Source organism: Solanum dulcamara, chromosome 1 (genome assembly GCF_947179165.1).
Source record: "Solanum dulcamara chromosome 1, daSolDulc1.2, whole genome shotgun sequence".
Classification (NCBI taxonomy): domain Eukaryota; kingdom Viridiplantae; phylum Streptophyta; class Magnoliopsida; order Solanales; family Solanaceae; genus Solanum; species Solanum dulcamara.
The window spans coordinates 74,874,227-74,894,312 of NC_077237.1; the positions used below are offsets into that span (position 1 = coordinate 74,874,227).

Sequence of the window (20,086 nt, forward strand, 5' to 3'; positions counted from 1 at the left end):
TCAAATGTCATATTAATTGTAGAGTAAAATAAAAAAATTAATTAATTTTATCTTAATTTAATAAGTGATCAAGTAATATGAGATAAATATTTTTAGTAAGATACCCATCTAATATAGGACGGAAATAATACTTTTTAATTTTAAAAATAAGATTACAATACCATCAAGAGTACGTATATATTTCAGTAAAAAAAAAAAGGGGGGAAAGAACTTATTTCTAAAAAAACGAAAACAAAAGGAGAAAAACCCTATTATATATAGAAAAAAACGGTGCGGTCTGGATATTCAGGTTGCCGGACTCAAAAGTGTTGGAGCTAGAGCCTGTAGTTGAAGAACTGATCTTGCTTTTGCATTCCCAGCTTGTCGATGAATCAATTTCCTCCTCTGGTATTATTATTTTTTTCCATTTTGATGTTGATGTATTTTGAATCGGATTGCTTGTTTATCCTGCTATTCTGTACCTTTTGTCAATGTTTTTCTGTGCGATTACTTTCTTTTTGAGGCTTATTCTTGCAACTACTTTTTTGATTTGTCGTTGATGACCCTTCATATGGTGGGTTTAATTTGGTTGCATCGAATGTTTTGCTTTAACCGATTAGATACATTTAGAAGTGCATTCGACTTATAAGTTGCATCTCTTTGTATTTCTACCAAAAAGAAAGTAAACAAAAATTCAATCAAGTTTGTTTTGATTAAACGAGGAACATCAATGAACACTATCGCAGTTTGGAATTAAAGTTAATTGTAAACAACTTTGTGTTGGATTCTTAAAGATGTGATATAACTGTACTTTTTTTGATGACCATGATGTCTGGGCCAGCTTTCGCACGCCTCAACTAGTTCTGCAGGATACGTGTCTCTTCCTACCAGCAACAGGTACCAGGTAACTCTGATTTCACTGTACTTGTTTTCAAGTTTTTAACATTATAATATCTCATTATGTAACTGGTTAACTTACCTAAAGTTCTTCTGTTAACATGAGGGCAATTTCCTTTGGACAGATTACTTTACATTGGTCCATTTTTTGTACGCACTTTAAATGTGTACTTTAAAGGAAGTTAAACCTTTGTGTTGGTATGGATATTTCATCTACGTCAATAGAGCCATATAATCTCTATATTGATTTTGGTTACATCAGTTCTACATCTAACATTAGATGGTTAACATTTTTCACTATAGAACAAATATGATATCAAAAGATATTAATACCACACATTAAATCACTTTTTTAAGCTAATTCGAATATGAGAATTACCTTGTGCAACCTCAGCCTTGTTTGCTGTGTTTGGGTCAACACTCCTACCATTAGGTACAAAGAAGTTATTTAGTTGTTCATTGTTTATAAGCTACTATATGTATGTGGATAATATTGTGAAAGAGATATATGTGACAGAGCAACATGGTAAAATTAATGGCAAATACACGTGCATAAATGATTATGTTGGCAATTTGACATAGTATGTAGGCTTGTCAAAGTTGATCACCTAATATTCTCACCAGTCACCACCTCATTTAGTTTTTCATACATCACTTGTGTAAGATGCTTATTCAAATCTTGTTATTATCTCACTTTTCTTTGTCTTACTTAAGATTTTGTCAGTACATACCAACTACCTTACTCTGACTCCTTTGGCTTCACCACTACTTCGACTAGTGCTCCCAGTTTCTTGGTTTACTACCTCATGTTGCAAAGGTATTCTTGTTATTTCTCTCTATTACTCACTTTGTGTCTACTGATGTTAGTTTATAAGTGAAATATTTATGGCGGAATCTGTTACGTATGAAACATTACTATCACTTTTGTAAAGAGAAAAATGACAAGACCAACAAGGTGGAGTCCAACACTAGAACAACTTATGTTCTTAGAAGAGATGTACAGGAAAGTTTTAAGGAATCCAAATGATACACAAATACAAAGTATTACCACCATTTGTCTTCTTTTGGGATAATTGAGTGGAAAAATGTGTTTTGTTGGTTTCAAAGTCATAAAGCTATGGATAGGGAGAAGCTTAAGAAAAAACTCCTATGCCAAATGAACCAACAACAAATATTAGCTCCATATCACATGGATGCTCATAGCACCACTACACTAGCAACTCCAATAGCACGAAAAACAAACACCCTTTTCACTGCTCTTTTACATGTATTGGGATTCTGCAAGAGGTAGAGAAATAGCAAAATTATAGTGTTAATATGCTCTGCACACCATTTAGTTTTCTTTTTTGGGTTTTATTCTGTATGAGGAAATATTTAATAAGCTAGTGAAATTATCTTTTAAATATGTCTTTGATCTTGTATTGAATCTTCTTATGAAAAAAATACTTGTGGTGTGAACCTTTAATATTTACTAATTGCTAACATCCCTTTTTACTTAATTAAATAAAAAAAAAAAGGGCAGCCCGGTGCACTAAAGCTCCCGCTATGCGCGGGGTCCGGGGAAGGGCCTGACCACAAGGGTCTATTGTACGCAGCCTTCTCTAAATATATAAAAAGGTAATTTGTTAAATGCTCTAATTCTTGTTTTCACCTCAATGATAGGGCCAAGGTTATTCAGTCACATATGGCGTCGACCAAGAAGTTTGAAGGTACTTTATGTAATTTTTTTAATCATATAATAGGAGTACATGACAACGAACAATGAAGTATTGTATAATATATATTTCAATTGACTCTTTGGTAATGGAATTATTTATAATATTTGATTTGAGAAATATTTTTGGTGTTAGTTTAATAATATTGGATGTTATTAATACTGGTAGGTAATTGAAGAAAATTAAGGCCATCGAAAATCTATTAGAATTTTGGGTATTATAGTTGGAAAAAAAAAGGTTTTAGTGGCGACGTTATCTTGTCACAATAACATTTTAGTATTTGCAGCAACTAAAGTCGCCACTAAATATAGGGTTATTGTGGCGAAGAGAGATGCCACTGAAGGTGTAATAAATTCGTGGCGACTATAGTCACCACTAAATGTCATTTTTTGTGGTGACTTACTTGTGAAAGTCATTTTGTGGATCTATTTTTGTAGTGTCTTTGATTACTTTTTGTGGAAATTTTAGTCGCCACAATAGGCTCTTTTTGTGGAAACTTTTAGTTATGGAACTACTTGCCACGATCTTAATGTCGCCGCTAAATACCTTTAGTGGAGACTTTTTGGGCTATTATAGCGACTTTTGTCGCCACAAAAACTTCGATTTCTTGTAGTGGCGGAGTGTTGGCCAACCAAAATTTCCCATGTCCAGGATATGCATGCTGTGGAGATGAGGATGCCGAGGTGGATGTGTAATGCTACTAGGAGTGATAAGATAGAAATGAGGATATCCGAAATAAGGTGGGAGTGACATTTGTGGTGGACAAGATGAGGGAAGCGAGATTGAGATGGTTTGTACAGGTAAAAAGGAGATGGGTAGATGCACCAGTGAGGAGGTGCGAGAGATTGGTCATAGAGACAGAGGTAGGTCGAAAAAGTATTGGGGAGATGTGATAAGATAAGATATGATGGAACTCCAGGCTACCAAGGACATGACTTAGATAGGACGGTGTAGGACACATATTAGGGTAGAAGGTTAGTAGGTAGTATAATGTAGTCTTGCTTAGGGTGGCTGGCTGATGTTTACCATGGTACTAGAGAAATAAGATTTGTTGAAAAAATGAGTTGAGGAAATGGTTGTGTTGAGATATTGCAATACACTACACAATTAGATAGGTGAAAAGATTGAGGAAGAGTCAATGGGTTTAGGTGATAGAAAAAAATGAAAAGGCAAAGGAAGATGACCTTACACTAGCAGTCTGGGAACGAGCTGTTCAGGTAGGCTTGATTATTAGTTTTTTGGGAAGAATTGTTTTTTTTTTTTGCAAGAAGTGTTTATTTTGAGTTCTTTATGTTTTATTTTTGTACAAGTCAAGTGTGTAGTTGAAAAGTCGAAACAAGTTGAGAGGAATATCTATGTATTGTCCTTGAAACAAACTTACTTTTCGGTTTACATCACCACAAATATGAAATTATCATACTTGGTGACACAAAACAGAAAAGAAAAAACAAGTTGAACCAAAATTTATCTTCTTTTTAAAATTGTATCCTTATTGATAAGGGTACACGTGCAACAAGCGTGCCCAGAAGCTAGTATAATACATGGAACAGTCTCTTCTTCCTTCTTGAATAAGGAACGGAATTGTTCGTCCTAGGTTATCTATAAGCTTACTAGCATGTTTCTTGACTTGAACCCTGGGTGCATGGTAAGTGGCTTCATTGTGACCTGACATTCATTGGTTTGAGATGGTACACAGGGTCTTTTGGCGTGCAACTGCAGTTTATATCTCGAGTCTTATGTGTATCCGTATACTGGAAGCACTGTGCTGAATTATTCTCAGTCAAGTGATTAGAGGGTTCTTCTTTTCCTTTTGGGCTATTCTTGAAGGACTCTTTATGATTAGCATACTTGAGTTAAAATGTATTTTCTTTATCTTTTTCTCTAGTTCCGTTGTGGCAGTGATCTATGCAATCTTTTGTAGAGTGCTTGTTTGATTCCATGCTTTACCATCCAGGTGAGTGCAAGACCGAGAGTCTGCATGCAGAGATTTGTTGCGGAACGTCTAAGAAATGATAAAGGTAGTCAAATTGGGAAGTTCTTTTCAAAATTAAATTTTTGTTTATGATGAAATTGAGCAATTGTTTCCTCTATTATCTGATATATGTTTAAGTTGCATTTCCTTTATCCAAAATGGAAAAAAGTTTAAGTTTCATTTCCTCCCTTGAATCTCTTATTCTCTTTGTAAGATGGACTAAGCTTAGGCAAAGCAAATGTGGCAAATGTTAGTATTTGGTTTGCTTCTTGTGGAAGAAAATTGTTATTCGAAACTTTTAAGTCGCTTGTCACGTTTAATAGTAAGTCCCTCAAAGTGAGTGCTTAGCTTCTGTTGGATGACTTGCTGTAACTTTGTTCTCCTCTTTTTCTCTTCTTTTTATCCCTTGCTTTGGCTGTCTTCTGCCATCACAAGTTGTTAGGTCACATCATTTCAAGCTTGAAAAGGTAAAGGTGCTGAGAAGTTCCAGTAGTAGGCAATTCAGTTTCTTTGCCACTGCAGATGACCAGTTGCCCAACAGTGAGCTTGAGGAAGATGTTTCTGAGCAAGAAAGTGATTATCCTACTGTTGAATACATTGCCTCTGTCAGTAGTTCAAATGCTCAACTTGAAGGTGCTGGTGGTAAGCCTGGCGTACTATCATTCTACAATTCTCCTTACAGAAGGGAGGAGAAAATCCTTGTGTCCACTGCTGCAAAGAACCAGAACATTCTACTGTGGTTTGTTGGTCCAGCTGTCCTTGTAGCCTCTTTCATCTTTCCCTCGCTTTACTTGCGCAGGATATTATCAACTATATTTGAGGACTCTTTGTTAACTGGTAGGCAAAGCTTATGTTGTAACATGTTTCTGACATAGTTATATTTGTTTTATTTAGTTAATGTACCAACCTGCTTAAGCTCCCAAAGAAGAAACAACCCCCACCCCCCAAGAAAAAGAAAAAAAAGAAGCTATCATCATGTTTCTATTGCCAGTAGAATAACAAATAAATAAACACTCATCCCAACTTGAGTTAGTAGGATATCTTGTGTCCACCGACTCAATAATTTGTATGCGAAATTGTTAAGCGTCCCACATCGGATATGGGATGGGTAATTGATCTCCTTATATGGCTTGGACAACCTTTTCCCTTTGAGCTAACTTCTGGGGTTGAGTTAGACCCAAGATTCATTTCTTTACATGGCCCATCTCAATTCTTTGTTCACTAATGCTGTGCCCCCATATTATACTGTCCATGCCCCGGTTAATGAGGTCTGGGTGTGCGATGAGTGTTTAGATACCACATCGTATATGGCATAGGTAATTGTTCTCCTTAGATGGCTTGGACAATCCTCCTCCCTTTGATCTATCCTTTGGGGTTGAGTTAGACCCAAGATCGATTTCTTACAGAAACTAAGAGAGAGAAGACCCTTTTAAGTTATAGCAAGCCACATAATATCTGTGTCAAAATCAGGTGCCTGTTATGTGGCTGAAATGTCGATCATATTTGCATTGTTATTTAATGTTCATGCTAATGTTTCTTTCTTTAAGTTAAATACAAGCAGTCGTTTCATCGCAGTTTTGTTAAATAAACTGTGCTCTTGACCTGCAGATTTCCTCATCTTGTTCTTCACAGAGGCTCTCTTTTACTGTGGAGCAGCAGCGTTTCTTCTCCTAATAGATCGTTCAAGGAGACCACTTGAGCTAGTATCATCTGACAGTAAACTTACCCCACCACTTGGATATAGAATATCTTCAATTTCTGTACTAGCTCTTAGTCTAATAATTCCAATGGTGACCATGGGGTTTGTTTGGCCATGGACCGGTCCTGCAGCTTCTGCTACTCTTGCCCCCTATCTTGTTGGTATTGTTGTGCAATTTGCTTTTGAGCAGTACGCAAGATATATTGACTCGCCTTCATGGTCTGTTATCCCCATTGTTTTTCAGGTAAGGACTAGATCGACTTAGTAATTTCACTTGGAATGTTTTTGTAGAGAGGGAACACTGAACACTGTGCACTGTGATTTTTGTTGTATTGTGGCCTGGTGACGTTTAACATGAAATGTTATCAAGAATAGGGCCCTCCCCTAAAATTCTCCCTTGTGTTGCTCTGAAACTTTTTGCAGCCCTTCTAACTTAATTTTCTACAGTCTGGATGTTTAAACCCTTCCAAATATTTCAAATGACATATATAAACTTTCTTTTTTTTGGTTCCTTTAATAACACTACCAGATCTGTGAATGACAGTTTTTATTTCTCAAACTTAACTAAGTTGACTAGTTAAACTATGTCAAGCTTTTATTACCCATGTACACTTTCATTGTTCTAATGGAAAAACCAATCAAGTAGACTCCTCAATTAAGATAGACTACATTAACACAAGAATTTTCAAGTTTGTCATTGGATGTCTTATTTTTATCCTTACTATGATGTCATACTAGTATCTTTGGACATCAGACTTAGATTTTTTTTGCTTAGACTGTTTCTGATAACATTCTGTTTTATTTGCCAAATAACTTCATAATATATCCCCAAAAGCATGGATAACTTATCCAAATATTCAGTAAGATGATTGTGCGACTTTACACTGCTTCCCACTTGTCTTGAAAGAATCTTATGCTTCCCCTTGCTGATTGAATATGCTAACACTACCCAAAATAAAGATCCTCACATGCAATTATTATTATTTTTTTTAAAAAAAAACACGTCCCAAAGAAATTTTATGGTAGTTGATGAGGTTATTTGTCACAATTTTACAGGTTTACAGGCTGCATCAGCTGAATAGGGCTGCACAACTTGTAACAGCCCTTTCTATGACAGTAAGAGGAGCAGAGATGACTGCACAGAACTTGGCAATAAATGGCTCATTGAGCACACTTCTAAATGTCCTTCAATTTCTTGGGGTGATTTGTATTTGGTCCCTTTCTAGCTTCATCATGAGATTTTTCCCTTCTGCTACTATGGCTGAGGGGTAAGACATGGTTCTTGGTCCTGCACTAAATGCTCCGGAAAAGTCTGCACATGCAATCTTCTGGTTGGTTGTTTGGAAATGCCACAGGTCTTTTGTGGCTGCCGTGGTTATTTCTTCAGATGGCACCTGTTGTTGACTTGATTTTTGTTGAATGTGAAAGAACATGAGCATGGAAGCCTCTCCAACATGTTTCACATTTGCAGGAAATTCTTGGCCAATGAAGAAATGCAAAGGTACAGGTCTGCTGATCATCTTGTCACCTGTTCTGTATTTGGTTCAATAGGCTGTGAATAGGACAACACTAGGTAAAATACTCGATTCACTCAGGGCTCAGGAGTTTTACTTCATGGATATTTCATGTACAGTTTAAATTTTATAATGGGTTATCTTCTGCAGTGTTTCTTGTGCAGTGTAGAGTTTTATGCATCTGTTCTATACATATTTCTAGATAGGCTAATCTGATGATTGAGATGGCAAAAATGGCCCAACGCCATTTGACCCGCCCAATGTGCCCAGCATTCCACGGTTTGAGCATGTCATAATTTTCTGATTTGGGCATATCCCATCTTGACCTGTCAAATAAACTCATCCAAATACAATCCGTGAAGAATTAGGAAAAATTATCAAACTTATTTATGGAAAATAGCTATAGTTTCAAAAGATTATTGGAAAAAGCAACATTTTGGTTGTATAGCAAATTAATGGTATCCTAATTTGATATCTCTCTTCTCTCCTCTCGTGCCCTCTCTTCTCTCTTCTCTCTTCTCTCGCCCCCTCTCTCCTGCCAATAAGAAGAAATACATTCAAATTTATTATGCATCAATTGTATTCAATAGATATAGGTGAAAGTTTTGTATTTTATTTCAATTGTATTTGAAAAATTATATTTTGTATTAATTATATTTGTATTCATATGAATACAATATGCATTCATCCTCACTCACATGTATTTGTATTCAATCAAAGAGAGGATGAATACAATTGTATTCATTGTATTTCGAATATAATTGATATAAAATAAATACAGAATATAATTTGTTGTATTTTGAATACAATTAATACAAATAAATACAGAATACAATGCAAAATAAATACAAAATACAATCCTCTCTCCTCCCTTTCTCGATCTCGCTCGCTTCTCTCTTCTTAATGTGTATTTATTTTGATACAAATCAGTTTGTTTTTGTATTCTTTTTCTCCAAAATCAGCGAAAAAATGCACTCTCTCCTCTCTCTTTCAAATCTTGCTTACCTCTCTCTTCCCCCTCCCCTAACATTTTGCTATTATCCATAATTAAACAAACTAGAGAGTTCTATTTAATGTTAAAATATTGCTGTTTTGATAAATTTCCCTTGTTTATTCTGTCTGAATGCTTTCTTTGAAGTATTTTTTTTTTTGAATAGAGTAATATGTCAAATTGTCAATTGTCTTGAAAGTTTGTCCTCATATCGTTGTATAAAAACTGCACAATTTTGCACACTTCTATTACGTTTTCTTTAAACTTAAATTGTTAAATGAAGTAATACCTAGAAATACTTAGTTTTCTTTTCTTAAAAATGAAAATAAAGGTAAAATGTCCAACACATAACGTGAAGGAAGAACACAATTATTTCACCTATGTTATATTAAGAAAATATTTACTATTTATGGCAATTAATTTTTAAAAAATTAAATATATATATTTTTTGGAATTAGAAATAGTACAACACTTAAAGGACTCATTTTATCTCTATTTGTCTGTCTCTCTCTCTCTACCATTTTTTTGCAATCATGATTTCTCATTCTCTTATTCTTCAAACATCCAAATAAATATTTTTAAATATTCTTATATTGAAATCAAGTTTAGCTCATGTTTCACGATTTTCACTCAAAATCGACGAGGAGAAGAATAGAAAGATCCAAAATTTGCACAAATAACTATCTTTAAATATTCATATCTTCAAATTAATTTTCGCTCATGTTTTACGATTTTCACCCAAAAAACTTCAAGAAGAAGTAGGGGTGTGCAAAAACCGAACCAACTAATAAACCGAATAAAAAAAGTGTCATTGGCTAATTGCTATTGAGTTATTGGTTTAACGGTTATTTAATGGTTTTACAAAAAAAAATTATTGGGTTATCGGTTCGGTATTGATTTTTTAATAATGGGTTATTGAGTAAATCGATAACCCATTAAGACTAGAATAGTTTACTAATTTAATTTTTAGATTTTTACTCATACACAAATATCAAACAAAATGTATCAATATAAATATATAATCAGTTAATCACTATATCATACTATTTAATATTTGGTATTTACCCTTTAGGGGTTGCCACTTTAGGTTCAGTGTTCAGTGGCAAGGGTTTGCAAGTTTCTACGACAGAGGCTCCAGGATCGTATATTTGTTTTAAAAATATTTTCTTATTGGTTAAACAGAAAACCAAACCTTTAAAGACCAAAAATTGATAAACCAAAAACCGATAACAAATATTTTATTGGTTTGGTTATCCATTTAACATATTTAGAAATCAAAAATCGATAAATCGAACTGATAATATTTAAAATCAAACCGAACCAACCAATACACCCCTAAGGAGAAGTGTTGACACCCAATTTTGATCTTTCACAAACGAAATTAATTTTCATATATTAATTTTTTCTTATAAATCTAACCATTTCTTTTTCACTCCACCCTTAACCAAATTTCAAGTCATTTTTTTTAAACTCAAAATTTGGGCCCAAATTCATCCAATCCAATATTGTCATCCACTCTCTACAAGTCCAATAACAACAACAACCTACATTACTACAACATTCTAACACCTATTCACCTAAAGCCCAATTCTTATAATAGTTTTGGCCCAACACCAACTTACTACAATACATATATTATACTTATACAATACTAACCCCACCCCTTTCTACTTTTTCCTTTTCCACCTCTCAATCCCACCTAAACCACCTTTTCTTAAAATCCCAAACATCATCATTCTCCTATCTTCATCTTTTTTCTTTTCCTTTTTTTCTTTTTCCTTTTTCACCCCACCAAACCCATCATTATTCAAAACTTCATTATTATTCTCACCAACCTCATTCTTTTTAAAAGACATCTTCATCTTCTTCATAAAAAAAAAGATGAACAAGAAAGAGAGAGACACCATTTTTTTTTACCAAGAACACACACACAAAAAAATAAATCAAAAACACACAAAAAAAAAGGAGAGAAAGGAAGAAGAACAAAAGGGAGAATTAATCTACAATCATCAATATTCATCAACATACAAGAAGAAAAAAAAAAGGAAGCAAGAACATAATACTACAAAAAAGAAAATCATAAAAAAAAAAAGTTTAGTCTCGGATTTTTCATTTTTTTTTTAGTTTTTTCTCTCATTTCTTGATAGGTTAAAGGAGTTCATCGCCCTCAAATTCGTTGTCTCAATCGCTGCCCGAAAATAGGTAAGAATCTTTTCTCGATTTTATTTACTTAATTAATAATTATTTCATGTCTTCTATGTAGTTGATTTGTAATTATTTTTTAGTTAGCATGTGTTAGAATCAATTAGATTAATAATAAAAAAAATAAATTTTTTTTGTCTTGCTTAAAGTGTAGAGACATCTTATAAAAAAAAAGAAAAATCTCAATTTCGTTCATGACTTTTTTAGTAGTTTTGTTTGACCATATAGATTCTCATATTTTTAATTTCTTCTTTATCATGATTTAAATAATAAATATATACTTAAGTTATCATTGAGTTAGAATTTTCATTTTTTCATGGCTTAATTGATGTAAATCTTGCTTTAAAATTTGAGTTAGTTTACTATATAGGTTAATTTCATGTTCTTTAGTTATTTGAATATATTTCTATATATATATATATATATATATATATATATATATATATATATATATATATATATATATATATATATATTATTATTATTTTTTTACATGTATGCATGTTATTAGTCACTATGTTACTTTATATGCACTTCTAGTTGCATTCTCCAAATTGACATAGAAAGATAATCTTCAATTTATTGTCTTAAAATATTATGTTATATTTGTTTGTTCAATTTAAAATGAGTAGTAGCTTATATGATTTTATTTTGGTGCATGTGACACCATCCGAGTCCATCTTTGGACTAAATCCTCGCATATCATTGAGTTTTGAGTCAACTTCACCCTTGTTCGAATTTTGAAAGCTGATACGCAGATGTAAAGGAGGTTTACTATAGGTTCCGGAGGAAGAAAATAGGCTGATATACAATCTATATATAGGAGATACAGAAAAAGGATGACTGTATATATTGATATATATTTATATATAATCATGATATACAGAAACGAAATGGGCCAAAGGCCCAAAATACAGGTGGCCCAATATCTTAGTCCAGGTGTACAGAAAATAAGTATTGGGCCGGATTTTTGTTTTGTTTATATTGTTATTCTATTTATTTGGGTTGTAATAATTTAATTTATTTATGGTTGTGTATACTTGCTTAGATGTTAATTTTTAGTTTGGTTTGACTTAATCGAACTCCCCTTAAAAGAGAAACCATTTTTGTGTTAATTTGCTCTAAAAATGACTTTGTTCAAGTATTTTTCTTTTAGTTAGACATTTAAAAAAAAAGAATTTTCTTTCAAATTATCTTAAAGTTTATTTTTATAAGTTGATGTTCTTTCAAATCAATTGAGTTTAAAGTGTCTTTCTCTAAAAAAATAAAAATAAAAATATTCTAAATAGCTCAAATGATTTGTCTTATGTAATCAAAGTCTTAATCATCTTTAATTATATATATATATATATATACATGTATATTATAATCAAATGTTTAAGTTTTATCAATTTTGTTATTTATTTTATTTATTTTTTTTCTAAAAAATAATTTCAAAGTCTTCGTTTTCTTTTAAATTAATATTTCCCAAAGTTAGTCAAATAAATTTCAAATCGTTGGATAACCGCATGTTAGCGGCTATTTTAAGTGCTAAAACCTTCTTAAAATAGTAATATGAACCTCGTACCCCTTTCTCTAAATTTTTAAGACTTAAATCTGTTAGAGTCTTTTAAATTAAGTTTTCTTAATTTCTTTAAAAAATTAAGTGGCGACTCTTTTTTTACTAAAATTGATTTTTTCTTATAAAGATGAAATTAATTTTGCACTTTGTCCATTTTTCGACATAACAGAAATGGCGACTCTGCTGGGGAATAAATAGGTTCTAACCATTAGACTTGATTGCTTATTTGACTAACTATTTGGGTTTGTAATAATTAGTAATTCTTGTTTTCCTTAATTGTGCAATTATGTGTTTAATTTATATATTAAATTGTTATTCGCATTTCATAGCATTTTTCCTATTTAATGTATAGTATATTAAAGAACGATTTTGCGGTACCGCAGTCGGGCTTTTTATACTTAACCCTTTTCGGAACGATCGATAATTTATTGATACGTCATGCGTCCAATGGTTGTCGTAAGTTCCAGCCTGAGTTGTCCACTTGGGTTACCAGTCTTGCAAAAGCCACTCTTAGTCAACCTAGCGTAGAGCAAAACCAAATCCCTAATTTAGTGCATTGGCCTAAGACGACCCAATACCCAAGGCGTATTGGGCCCATTAGGAAGACCACCTTGAGTTCAAAACGGCCCTCGGCCTAAATGGACAATCATACCTATATGTTTAAATTTGAAGGTTTTATACGCGGTTTGGCAAACCATTGTCCCTCGGGGCTGAGAGTTTTTTTTTGTAGCTTAGTCTAATCAAAGAAGGACCTTCAGTAAATGACACTTCATCCAGAAGGCGTTGGCATTCAGAGATGTCAAAAAATCAAGAAAGAAGGATTTTCCACGAAGGCTTAGTTAGGATTGTACCCCTGCGTGAGACTGATTATTTATATTCCTTTTTTCCATTTATGTATCCCCATTCAAATTATTCATAATATTTGTATAAATATAAGTTTTGGGGCAATGGAATGTTTCAAATGACGTAATACATCCTTCAAATCGTTAGGCCTACCTTTGGCACAAAAAGGTCACATATCTGTTTAGGATGTGCAATAATTGTTTGTGTGTTATATGCTATAACTGTTTTGTGAATATGTTGTTTTATTTGGAGACATGCTAGTCCACTCTTTTAGATTTTTTTAGAGCCTCATAGGCATAAATATCGAGTCACTATCGATAGTGCGTCCAAATATTTAATGAGTCTTTAATTTCCTAACAAAATTCGAACTTTACACTCAAATCATAAACTTTGCTTTCTCATCTCCACAAAAAAAAAAATCAAGTGGTCGAACTACGTAGGACCTGAATTCTCCTTTGTGAGATACGTAGGCAGTCTTTCAAGGCTCGGTCCCTGTTTTTAAAGTTTTCAGTTTTCCTCATTCTTTCAAAGAAATTGAGAACTTTTTCTGCATCTAAGAAAAACAAGGGTACAAAAGTTGAAACGCAAAAAAATCTGTGATTCACAAGTCAACTTTTCTCACACATTTATCATAAAATTAATTTTTGTCCGTTTACTCTTTCTTCACCCATAGATTAGTTTGTCTTAAAACAAAGCAATATTTATGTGTTTAGTGTTTATGTGATATTTTGCATTAATTATTATAAACACAAACTAATACTTTAGCTTTTGAGTTATTCTTCTTTTTCAGGGAAAGACTAATTTATGTCGGAAAACAAACTTGCTTACTTCTCAAAGATCGAGGGTTCAACAAAGTTGTTTCTTTCTTTGTAGGGGCTGTTATCAAAGGACATCATGCGATAAATGAAAGGATCTCAATTTTGAGGTCAATTCTCTCTCCCTAACTAAGAAGTTTCTTTGTACACAGAAGAGACGACATTATTTCAAGAGAGGGGATCACGGGACAAAGAGTTCATGGGAAATAACGATAACATTAAATTTCACAAGACACCAATACACAGACTGAAAGATAAATCGGGGGAGTCTTTGACTATGAAATCTTACTCCTATATCTTGTTACTTATTTTTTTTATAATGGCCCCGCTTTCACACTTTTCTCATGTCTTTGCAGGAAAACTGTCCCCGACAATAGTCGGGGATGGTTATAACAATGTATGATTCTTTGAATAGTTGGAAGAATTCAAATCATAAGAGACAGTCCTCAAGAAAAACACAACAACAATAACCAGAGCTCAAGAAATTGGATTTATTGGAGAAGTATCAATTTGAGGAAGAAAGATATAGGGTGATAAACATCCAACCTTTATATTGGATGAAGAATTAAAGAGATACATATTCCAAGAGTCTCCTAAAAAATGATGTAAAAATTCAAGATAAACAAGAAATAGTTACTGAGTATGACAACATACAATACTGAAAGCAGAGAGCTAAATATTTGGATAAATTATTGGAAACAAGTGTTCAACAGGATGCAAATACTAATTGAGAAATTACAGGAAAGCATAGAAAACATTGAAAGACAATCCTCTCGAGTAGAAGAATTATCCCAGATTCTGAAAAGAGCAGATAATTTCGTACAATTTGTCCTCCAAAATGCACCCGTTATTATCCGTCACCAGGACAATAAGTTATGTTATCTACAATTGTTTGTCAAGTCTGCATGAAGAGGACATCATCAATAAATAAATGTAAAGATTTTACTAGTACTGATGTAAAGGAATCTCGAGACTTCAAACAAGAGGTTTTGGAAAGGGGAATATCGGCAAAGAAGGGATTATTTAGGTCAAAGAATTCTCTAATATATGTTGAACCTGTGTTCAGTAAGGCAGGAGAGACAATTGGTGTAAATTACATAGGAATGGAGATAACTGATCAGATAAGGAAAAAAAAATAGCAAAATTGCAAGAAGAGATAGTTGTACAGAAAGCCAAGGAGACTGAACTTAACAAAACTATTCACATAACAGAGAAAACTATGTGAGAGAAACACATGCTTGCAACCATGTCTCATTAGATTAGATCCTTTTGTCAGGAGTGGTCAATATGATCGCGATTTTTTCTACCATAAAATTGGATAAGGAACATCGTCAGCTTGTGAATGTAATATTGTCTTCAGGAGATTTGGTTCTTCAACTAATAAATGACATCATTGACCTCTCCAAAGTCGAATCAGGAGTAATGAAGTTGGAAGCCACAACATTCCGACCAAGAGAGGTTATAAAGCACGCTGCAGCATCTCCACAGAAAATATTAACATTGGAAGACCACACCAAGTTTGTCTAAAGCTCTAAATTATTTTATATATCATATCTGCAAGAACTACGCACACCTGATTCTCATCTCGATGAGATACGTAGGCAGCCCTTCTTGGGTTCGGTATTTCTTTTTTCATAAAAAAAAATGATTAAAAAAATAGAAAATAAATAAAATAATAAATTGTGTACATATGTTAAGTGTCATATCTTCTTGATTGGAACGAATACAGTTAGGAGCATGCGAAATATTTGGTATGATGAAAATGATTGGCTTTGTGGTAAACCATAGCTTCTGTTGGTATCTTTCATTCGTACTTTTGTGATGCTTAAAAATTCTCTTGCGGGCATTCAAGGTAAGAATATAACCAACCTCATGGCTTCATGTGCATTGTGTGGTGAGCTTTAGATTAAAATTCAATTGCATCGCACTGTTGATCTAGAACTTGGCCTGATATGTTTGTTGAGGCGAAATCTTGAGTTATGTTTGGTTTGAGAAAGGATTGTAGGCCTTTTTTGACCCGATTGTGCCTTTCAAAGCCTACCAAATAACATTAATCCCTAGTTTTCCCACTTTGAGCCTAAAACCTTTTCTTTGGAATACCACATCTTAGCCCTTTCCCTTCTGAGTGCTTACATGCACTATCCCTCTCTTGGCCCAACCTCCTTGAGCGCACCAAAAATGTGCAAATTATAGGAGAAGATCCAACTTTGAAATTGCCAAACGCAAAAGACGTAAAGTCTCCAAAGTTAAGAAAGCAAAGAAGACTTTCTCATAAAAAAAAATTCATACAAGATCGATGTAAGACAAAAAGAAAACTACTTCAGCAAAAGAGGAGAAACCTTAAAAGAAAGGGGTGAAAAAGAGAAAACCTCTAACAAATAAAGACTCAAAGAAGTCAAGACAAAAGAAAGAGGTGAAAAGAGGAAAAACTCTATCTAATAAAGACTCGAAGAAGTTGAGACAAAAGAAAGAGGATTAGACGTCAAAGGCATATCAATCATCAAAAGCACAAGTTTAGTGTGATGCTCAAGGAGAGATTAAGTCACTTTTATCCCAAATTAATATCTCACCCGTTCCCTAAGCCTACATTACAAGCCAATAAACAAGCCCTATATGATCTCATTCCAAATATTCTCACATTAGTGGAGACTTACAGGCAGGCCAAGCATATGATATCACGGTTGCATGCGTTGAACTTTCTTGAGAGTGTGAGTGCACTTTGTAAAATGTTCTCAAATCAAACACTTCATATATGTGCGAAATAGAACTTTCTTTATTGTGAGGGCATTTGAAACATGATGATTGGTATAATTCTAAACTTTTGTTGGAAGCAGGATGAAAAAATCTTGTCGACACTTAAGTATGTTTGAGGTACTACTTGAAGCTATAGGAATTACCTTGAAGTCAATCTCAGTTATAAAAAAGGAAATGAGAAATATTTCTATGCATTCCTAACTGTTGATACCAATTGTAGTCAAAATTTGACTATCTCTTTACACTCACTTAAAAAAAAAAAAACTCTTGCATTTGTCCTTTGAAGGTGGATAGTTTGCTCTAAATAATGTAACATTAGGCTAATCCCATTGATGTGAGATGCCTGTTTTACTTCATTGAATCATCCATATCAAACGGGTGGAATATCTCGTGTTTTTAAGCTAGAAATGTTGTAAGTAATACAGTTTTCCATGTCATTATGCTCATATTACACATGTGTCTACTGATTATCTTGTCTCAGATTTTGCAGCATTCATCATCCAGAGAATTAGAACTACATTTGACCCGATTCTTGCACCAATAGGATATGTAGGCGCCACAATGGCTCAATCATGTTCCCGATAAGATTTTCATTTCTCCATTACAATAAAAATTGAGACAGAATTTTTGAGAAGATCTCAAAAATTCACAAGAAGATACTATCTCCAGCAAGTCAAGATTGAAGATCATGTTAATATGTGCAACTGGGACAGAATTTTTGAGAGGATCTCAAAAATTCCACAAAAATGTCAAATTCTTTTTCAGCAGCTCGACATTTGTCAAGAGATCTAATTGGGATAGAACTTTTGAGGAAGATCTCAAATAATAATAATAATAATAAAAAAAAAATAAAAAATAAAAATCTGTCAAGAATTGTCAGAAGTTCGAATTCAACTCCAAATGATCTCCAACATTGCTAGAATGGAACACAAATTCAAGATGCGACCCACCGATGTCTCATATAAACTTCTATCAAGACATGAGTTCCAACGAAAACAAATTGTTCAAAAAAAAAAATAAAAAAAATTTAAAAATAAAATAATAATAATAAAAATGATAACATTCCATTGCATTTTCATTTGCCAAGAGGGCCATTGCATATTCATTGCCAAGAGGGCCATTCATATTTTATTTTATTCATGTTATATTACCGGAGATGGTAATATCATTGCCAAGAGGGCCATTGCATATTCATTGCCAAGAGGGCCATTCATATTTTATTTTATTCATGTTATATTACCGGATGTGGTAATATCATTGCCAAGAGGGCTATTGCATATTCATTGCCAAGAGGGCCATTCATATTTTATTTTATTCATGTTATATTACCGGATGTGGTAATATCATTTGCCAAAAGGGCCATTGCATTTTCATTTGCCAAGAGGGCCATTCATATTTTATTTTATTCATATTATATTACCGGAGGTGGTAATATCATTTGCCAAGAGGGCCATTGCATTTTCATTTGCCAAGAGGGCCGTTACATTTTCATTTGCCAAGAGGGCCATTACATTTTCATTTGCCAAGAGGGCCATTCATATTTTATTTTATTCATATTATATTACCGGAGGTGGTAATATCATTTGCCAAGAGGGCCACTGCATTCATCATTGCCAAGAGAGCCATTCATATTTTATTTTATTCATATTATATTACCGGAGGTGGTAATATCATTTGCCAAGAGGGTCATTGCATATTCATTGCCAAGAGGGCCATTCATATTTTATTTTATTCATGTTATATTACCGGAGGTGGTAATATCATTTGCCAAAAGGGCCATTGCATTCATCATTGCCAAGAGGGCCATTGCATTTTCATTTGCCAAGAGGGCCATTGCATATTCATTGCCAAGAGGGCCATTCATATTTTATTTTATTCATGTTATATTACCGGAGGTGGTAATATCATTTGCCAAAAGGGCCATTGCATTCATCATTGCCAAGAGGGCCATTGCATTTTCATTTGCCAAGAGGGCCATTGCATTTTCATTTGCCAAGAGGGCCATTTATATTTTATTTTATTCATGTTATATTACCGGAGGTGGTAATATCATTTGCCAAAAGGGCCACTGCATTCATCATTGCCAAGAGGGCTATTGCATTTTCATTTGCCAAGAGGGCCATTCATATTTTATTTTATTCATATTATATTACCGGAGGTGGTAATATCATTTGCCAAGAGGGCCATTGCATTTTCATTTGCCAAGAGGGCTATTGCATTCATCATTGCCAAGAGGGCCATTGCATATTCATTGCCAAGAGGGCCATTCATATTTTATTTTATTCATATTATATTACCGGAGGTGGTAATATCATTTGCCAAGAGGGCCATTGCATTTTTATTTGCCAAGAGGGCCGTTGCATTTTCATTTGCCAAGAGGGCCATTGCATATTCATTTGCCAAGAGGGCCATTCATATTTTATTGTATTCATATTATATTACCGGAGGTGGTAATATCATTTGCCAAGAGGGCCATTGCATTTTCATTTGCCAAGAGGGCTATTGCATTCATCATTGCTAAGAGGGCCGTTGCATTTTCATTTGCCAAGAGGGTCATTCATATTTTATTTTATTCATATTATATTACCGGAGGTGGTAATATCATTTGTCAAGAGGGTCATTGCATTTTCATTTGCTAAGAGGGCCATTGCATTTTCATTTGCTAAGAGGGCCATTGCATATTCATTACCAAAAGGGCATTGCATTTTCATTTGCCAAGATGGCCATTGTATATTCATTGCTAAGAGGGTCATTACATATTCATTGCCAAGAAGGTCATTGCATATATCCTACCAATGGATCTTCATTCGTCCTATCAATGGACATGCAAATATCCTACCAATGGATCTTTATTCGTCCTACCAATGGACATGCATCATATCCTACCGATGGATCAGCTTCATTCATCCTATCGATGGACACGCATTTTGTATCCTACCAATGGATCAATTGAGATTTTCAACATGCAAAAAGAATGAAAGAAAGTGCAAACGACATCAAAAAGGATGCAACCCAACGTGGAATCTTTCTGTAGCTACGAACTAGACACAATCCGAAGAGGAATATCAAGCTCATAGGGCATGAGCTGAGAAACGACTTCCACCACAGTAAATCACATTTCTATCGGAAAGCGTGTGGTTATTT

The 20,086-nt window shown here is 33.7% G+C and overlaps 1 protein-coding gene across 2 annotated transcripts; it reads left to right on the forward strand.

Annotated features, from left to right (window-relative positions):
* The first annotated feature begins 205 nt into the window (after window positions 1-205).
* LOC129900768 (uncharacterized) lies at window positions 206-7,939 on the forward strand. Of its 2 annotated transcripts, none has more exons than XM_055975837.1 (8): window positions 206-387; window positions 821-883; window positions 1,591-1,693; window positions 2,539-2,585; window positions 4,546-4,609; window positions 4,999-5,400; window positions 6,172-6,506; window positions 7,319-7,939. In XM_055975837.1, exons 1-8 carry the CDS (start codon window positions 367-369, stop codon window positions 7,532-7,534), a joined length of 1,251 nt encoding a protein of 416 aa, XP_055831812.1. In that variant the 5' UTR covers window positions 206-366; the 3' UTR covers window positions 7,535-7,939. The 2 variants fall into 2 exon arrangements, with proteins under 2 accessions (XP_055831812.1, XP_055831889.1); XM_055975914.1 differs by having other exon boundaries at window positions 5,086-5,400.
* The last annotated feature ends 12,147 nt before the right edge of the window (window positions 7,940-20,086 follow it).

Coding starts and splice junctions, on each gene's coding strand:
- LOC129900768 (XM_055975837.1), top strand. CDS start 367: ATGAATCAATTTCCTCCTCTG. Junction 388..820: donor TGAATCAATTTCCTCCTCTG/GTATTATTATTT, acceptor TGTCTGGGCCAG/CTTTCGCACGCCTCAACTAG. Junction 5,401..6,171: donor TGAGGACTCTTTGTTAACTG/GTAGGCAAAGCT, acceptor CTTGACCTGCAG/ATTTCCTCATCTTGTTCTTC.